The sequence below is a fragment of the Cicer arietinum genome, chromosome 8 (genome assembly GCF_000331145.2).
Source record: "Cicer arietinum cultivar CDC Frontier isolate Library 1 chromosome 8, Cicar.CDCFrontier_v2.0, whole genome shotgun sequence".
Classification (NCBI taxonomy): domain Eukaryota; kingdom Viridiplantae; phylum Streptophyta; class Magnoliopsida; order Fabales; family Fabaceae; genus Cicer; species Cicer arietinum.
In genome coordinates this window covers 23,092,929-23,099,658 of record NC_021167.2, presented here as the reverse complement: position 1 = coordinate 23,099,658, position 6,730 = coordinate 23,092,929, and the positions used below count along the sequence as shown (strand labels likewise).

Sequence of the window (6,730 nt, the reverse complement as noted above, 5' to 3'; positions counted from 1 at the left end):
GAAAGAGTGAAGTTACCTATAACGCGCTTCTCAAGGTGTGTATATAAAAGTACTGTTGTTTGTACGTCAGTACCTTGTAATATTTGACAGATTAAGGTCTTTGTGATTTTATTTTATTTTTTTCATTTCCTGTTCCAGTTTTAACTACAAAAATATTAAAAGTAAGAACAATAAAAAGTTGTTTGCATTGTTTTTCTGAGCAAAGCTTTGAAAACATATAAACAAAAAATATTTTCTAAAACCAACGGGTCATTATTAAGTCTGAAAGAATTTTCATGTTTATGAATATGTGATTCAATGTGAAATTTCTAATCACATTATCTGGACCAAGATTGCGTGTTCTTATGAGTGCTTGTTTCAAAATGTGATATTTACTCCTTTGGTTTTAAAGCCAATTCTCATTACCATATTTTTTTTAAAAATAAAATAAATTGATTATAAACATCATTTCATTTCACCAAAAAAAAAAGATAGGAAAATATCATTCTGTTATATTCTTTGACTGGACAGTTTTCTGCTTTACTCCTTAGTCTTATATATTGAGAAACAAGGAAGTCCTTATAGGTTCATGATAGTTGCTATCTCATTTTTTATCTTATTCCCACAATCCCTTTTTTTACTGATAGTGGATTTAAGACAATGAGATTTATGACTCTTAAATGGTCTGGAATCAAGTAACAACACAATCTGATCAGTTTATTGCTTTAGTTATTTTATGATAATGCATTTCTATGTTTGAATGTGTTGTCATTTTTTAATGTTTTTTATATGACTACTATCATTTGTCTTACACTGTTTCTCAGCTTGCAGTTTTGCAGAAAAACTTGCCTGCAGTCCATATAATTTGGCAGGAGTATATTACACTTTACAGTATGAGTATCATTGCTCTGCGTAAGTTCATTTGGTCATTTACAAGGTTAGGAGATCTAAAATCTGCGTATAGAACATTACAACAGATGGTGTCATTAGCCATGAGGGGAAACGTTTCTATTGCTAGAACAGTTTATGGGAAGTTGTATTCTACTAGATTGGACATCCCTGTTCCTTCAAATAACGGACTAGGTTCAACCATATTGAATGTGAGTAAGAGCAAACAACACGACTCCTGTATACGCTCTTCTCCTTTGAATTTACCCGACACTATTTCTGCAAGTAAGGAGCAGAAAATTATTTGTATGGATAATAAAAAAGTTAAAAGTGCTGAAATAAATGGGCTGAATGAACAACGGAACTCACTGCTTATGAAGGTTCTTAGGTGGTCTTTTAATGATATAATTCATGGGTGTTCAAAAGAAAAGAATTATATGCTTGCATGGAAGCTTATATTACAGGTAGACATTCGACTAAGCTGTTAAATGTTCTTTGTTATACACTATGTTATACTGGATCTGCAGAATTGATTATTTGCTCCTCCAATTATTGTAATCATTAGAGGTTTTCTACATCTCAGTCATATTATGTCACATTTCAATTGTTCATACTTCAGACCTCTAAAATTTCAATTATTTAAAGCTTCTATTGGTTGATTCTAAATGATTTATGAAAATCAATGTAGCTGTGTCTTATTATATTCTGCCTTCTCAATGTTTTCAGCATAAATGTAGTTTATGTAATTCATACGTTTAAGGGAATTTCGTTAATTTACAACAACATTAAATTATACTGTCTTTTAACATATTGAAGGGCCCTTCTCTGTTCAGATGCAAAATCTTGGTTTGCAGCCATCCAGTCATACATATGATGGCGTTATTAGAGCAGTTGTTTCTCAAAGAAGTTTTGGGGATGCCATGAGAATGGTGAGTTCTGTTACTTGATTTTGCTATCTTCTATTATTTTTTTAATTTTTTCTGAGTAGACTGCTATCAGTTGGAGTTCCAACCAGAATTTCAACCACTCAATTTTTGGTCAAATAGACCCCCACATCAGGTGAATTGGAATTTGGATGAGAGACGTAGGCTAACACAGAGCTTTATGACCTTGTATCTGTTGACATCCCTTTTTATAATAGATTACTTTTCTTGGACTAATATTATTTTCATATAATTTGCAGTTAAAAAAAGTGCAGCAGGAGAATTTGAAGTTATATGATTCAACTCTAGCTACACTTTCAGTTACTTTCAGCAGAGAACTACAGCTAGATTTAGCCGAGTCTTTGCTGGATCAGATTTCTGAATGCTTGTATCCGCATCCTTATAATGCTTTGCTGGCTTCATGTGATGCACTGGTGAGCTCAAATATGAAACTTCAAAACAAAATATGCTTTTTACCATTTTTGCCAGACTAAAATCAGTTTACCTAAAGACTCAAAATAGCTAAATTTGATGTTTTATGTCGAGAGAGAGGATAGAGAAACCTTCAAATAATATGAGTTGTCTGTGTATTATTTATGTTTATATTACCGAGTAAAGTGGTAGTACAAGGTGAAAAAAATAGAATAGCAATTAATTTACGTAAAAAGGAAACAAGGAAACTATTGTATTCCTATACATATTTCTATACATATTTATACAATAAATTTCTGCACTTGGATAATTTTCTAGTGCAGTTAATAAATTAGGACCCTTCAAACAAATTAATGTCCTTTTATTACTATTATATGTGTTGTTGGTTACTGTTGAGAGTCCCACATCGGATGAGATAAGGCATGAAAATATGTTTATAAGTGGGAGACATCCCTCACCTTACAAACTGGTTTTGTAAGGATGAGTTAAGTCAAATATTAAAACCTAATAGTTAATGTTTGTTTGGCTTGATTTGTTGTAATGACATGTGCCATTCATTTCATCAGTTAACTGCATGGGAGAACGCCAGTTAGGCGTTGAAGTTGAGCAACTAGATTTAAAACTGAACCGAACTATCTCTGCCAAATTCTTCTTGTATTGCCAAAGTTGTTTTTCTTGTATTTCGGATTTTATATTTTATTTATCTAATCAAAATTTGCAGAATCAACCTGAGCGGGCTGTGCGAGTGTTTGCAAAGATGAGGAAAATAAAAATTTTACCTGATACGAGAACGTACGAGCTTCTGTTTTCATTATTTGGCACTGTTAATTCCCCATATGAAGACAGTAATTTACTGTCACAGGTAGATGTTGCTAAAAGAATAAATGCTATAGAAAGGGATATGACAAATAATGGCGTTCAGCACAGTCAACTTTCATTGAAAAATTTAGTAAGTTCTGCAAATAATGACGTTTATTTATTTATTTTGAGAGTTTGGTCTTTCCTCATAATCAACAATTAACCACCAACAAACCCCCCTCCTCTACAGTCTAGATTCTATATATTTAGTTCTAATTCAAAAACTCTAACTAACGAATTCTAACAAATACAAGTCCTAGTTTACTTAGTTTGGCCAATTGGTAGAGCTTGGCCTAGATAGGTTGTTATGCCCATTGTTTTTTCTCGTGTAGTACACCCTCTTTTTTGGGGGTTGAAAACTAACAGGGTCTCTGAAGGGCAAAGGGAAGTTTCACTGAATAGCTACAAGACCATCAGTGTTTCGTAATACTTGATGGTGGGCTGAAAATAGCCATCAAGAGCATAAGCTAAGTGCTACATAAATTAGAATTTTCCGTGGATGAGTGAGTGGTATACAAGCAAAATAAGATTAGGAATGATGTGTTCGAGAGAAAGTTGAATGAACACCGGTCGATGAAAATATTAGTCTTGCCTATGTTGGTATGGGCGTAGAGGAGAAGATCGATAAGAAGAGTTCATCCGATGGATTTATAAACATAAATAGGGGAAAGAAAAACACTTAGGTAAAAGTGAAACCATTAAAAAAGACATCAATGCAAATGGCTTTTTGTGGAAACTTGCTTTTTGGTAGAGCACACTCACAGTGCGTCATTTGATCTCTGTTGTCAACCTTATCTTGTATGAAAAGGATGTTGTTACCATTCTTGGTGTCTATTAATTGCCTATAGTTTCGTCTATACACACTTGTGTGAAAGCATACTAATGAGAATGTCGACAAAAATGCTAATATATAATGTTTTGAGTGCGTAAAAAGCTCATTTGGTTGTGTTCTTTGCATCTTTTCAGATGAAATCCCTTGGAGAAGAAGGGATGATGAGAGAGATGATCCACTATTTACATGTGGCAGAAAATCTTTTCCTATATAGTAACCCTTCATTGGGAACAGATATGTACAACATAGTGTTGCATTATCTAGTTGAAGGCCAAGAAGTAAGTGGCTTGTACATCATTACTTCTCTATTTTGTCACCAACTGTGTGAAGTGGGATGTTATTATGCATGTCTGGCTGGAATATGATGTTTTCCGGTTAATATGCAGAGCCACATGGCAATTGAAATTTTCAAGAAAATGAAGTTGTGTGGCTGCCACCCTGATTCCACTACATACAATATAATGATTGACTGTTGTAGCATCATAAGAAGTTATAGGTCCGCTTCTTTGCTGATTTCAATGATGATACGGGAAGGGTTTTCTCCAGTGGCTTGTACATATACTGCCCTCATTAAGGTTCTTCTTGTTTAACCTCTTATAGTGCACTCAAAATTATTATCTTTGTCAGTTTTTGCAGTTTACTTGCTTTATTATCTTATAGTAACTTTTGAACTTCTTAATTCCCTTCGACTAGTCAAGTACCCTATCTGCAAGTGACAAATGCATGCATTTAGTGTTGCATATTTCTGCTGGTTTATTATTTGCATATTATTTACTCAATATATGCAGAATTAGAGGTTTTGATAAATTAAATATGATGATACGTTCACTCCCGAGTTAACATCCAATATTTAAAGCATTTTATCTGTGGTTGTAACCTTAGACATCTAAGGCTCAATGGAGTTTGAACATACAAATTCCACTAAATCTTTGTGTTATGAACCATTGCATGGGATCGGGTCATAGGTCTAGGCATGGTAGATAGAGAAGGTAAAGAACAAATATTTGAGAAAAAAATGGTTTATGTTATTTAGAAGAACAGAGAAACAAGAAGAATTCTAATCCAAGGGGCTTCCCCTTTCCCACTGAGAAGACCTTAGTTCTAACAATTCTATCTTTGATGTCTTTCCCTTATTTTTAGACTACACACCATCCTGACGTAACTGCTTGTAACTAACTCATTATCTTCCTATTGTCTCAAGTAATGGTTGGTGCCTAAACTCTAAAGACTGGCTTTAAAAGCGGTGTTCTTGCTGCTGAATTCGGGCCATCCTGAAAGTTGGGTCATAACCGATTAATGTTCTGAATGTTGCAAAATATCCATTGTGCATATTTTGATATCTATATTTATTGTTCATGTGTTTCCACGAAATCAGTGTTACTATTACTAAATTTAGTGATTCAACTTTTTTGTATCCAACTTGATACTGAGCTTGTTTACATCAGATTTTGTTGGAAGATGAGAATTTTAATGAAGCCCTGAGTGTTCTGGAAAGAATCAAATTGGATGGCATCAAACTTGATGTACTGTTATTTAACACCTTTCTTCGCCAAGCATGTTACAAGGTATTTCGTCGTTTTGATATTAGTATTTTTCTGCTTAGGAGGGGATACAAGGTGAAAGAAAGGAAACCCTTTCAAAATTGTGTACATATTTAAGAAGCACGTAATAGTACAATACAGCTATAAAAGTTTGATATAATTCAGCCAAAATTTATCATGTTTAAAGGGTGGTTGTTGGATAACTCAAAATGGCAAGCGCCACTCGTCCATCCAAGAGTTAAGTAACAATGCTTGGTCATTCTATAAAAAATGATGTCTAATCTGGTATTTTTTATTAAGAAATTGCAAATGTTGTGCTACATTAACTATTTCATATTTGACTTGGTATTTGGGGGAATCCTACACTAATGAAAAGTCTATATGTGCTTTACATTCTTCTATTTGTGGAGGAACTTTAGATGCGTATCCTAGTTAATTTTTCATATAATTTCTTCCATGACTTAGGGAAGGATCGATGTAATTGAGTTTATTGTGGAGTTTATGCACCGAGAAAAAGTTCAGCCGGATCCCACAACATGTGGATATGTCTTCTCTGCATATGTAAACTCTAGTTTTCACAATACAGCAGTAGAAGCATTGCAGGTTTTAAGCTTGCGAATGATGTCTGAAGATGGCAACATACTTAAAGAGAGGAAAAAATTTGTGGATGAATTCATCCTTGATGAAGATTTGGCTTCTGAGTCGCACATGTTTAAATTATTTGAAGATTCTGAAGATGAGGTTGCAATAGGGTTGTTGAATTTAAGATGGTGTGCCATAATCGGGTTTCCAATATGCGAGTCAGCTGACCAGAGCCTATGGGCTAAAAGACTCGAGTTGCGATTTCTAAAGAGGCTAGCGTCTAGTTCTGGAAAAGGAGAGCAATTGTGACTTGTGAATCTGAGTCTTATGGAGATATTCAGATAAATTGCTTGATGGTTTTAATGGAAAATTTTTTTTCTTGGAGATTTGATTTTGTATAACATTCAATAAACAGGTTGGGGATTCGTGCAATTTGAATGTATTGTAGTGGACATTTCTTTTTGTTTTAACGATGAAGATTCTCTAGATTTTTATAGTTTAAATAAAAATATATATTTTAAAAATAAAACTATTAATAATAAAAATGACTAAATTTGTGGATGTTTTATAAAATAAAGGATCGGAGAACAAAAATAGAAGAAACATGTACTACAACTAAATAAAATAACGTACTTATATGTAATTTTTCTTTAAAAGTAAAACTAACTGTAACAAATCAATTATTTTTCATGTTT

General features: G+C 33.4%; 1 protein-coding gene across 3 annotated transcripts in view; it reads left to right on the top strand.

Annotated features, from left to right (window-relative positions):
- LOC101500402 (pentatricopeptide repeat-containing protein At1g76280) overlaps nt 1-6,521 on the top strand; it is an 8,636-nt gene extending 2,115 nt beyond the window's left edge. For 2 of the 3 annotated variants that reach the window (XM_073364129.1, XM_073364128.1), the window contains exons 7-15: nt 8-35; nt 804-1,331; nt 1,701-1,796; nt 2,051-2,224; nt 2,944-3,171; nt 4,047-4,190; nt 4,299-4,487; nt 5,358-5,477; nt 5,919-6,521. In XM_073364129.1, coding sequence (XP_073220230.1) covers nt 8-35; nt 804-1,331; nt 1,701-1,796; nt 2,051-2,224; nt 2,944-3,171; nt 4,047-4,190; nt 4,299-4,487; nt 5,358-5,477; nt 5,919-6,344 — 1,933 coding nt within the window. In that variant the 3' untranslated portion in view covers nt 6,345-6,521. The remainder of the gene's footprint in view (nt 1-7; nt 36-803; nt 1,332-1,700; nt 1,797-2,050; nt 2,225-2,943; nt 3,172-4,046; nt 4,191-4,298; nt 4,488-5,357; nt 5,478-5,918) is intronic. The other variant, XM_073364130.1, reaches the window with a different exon arrangement.
- The last annotated feature ends 209 nt before the right edge of the window (nt 6,522-6,730 follow it).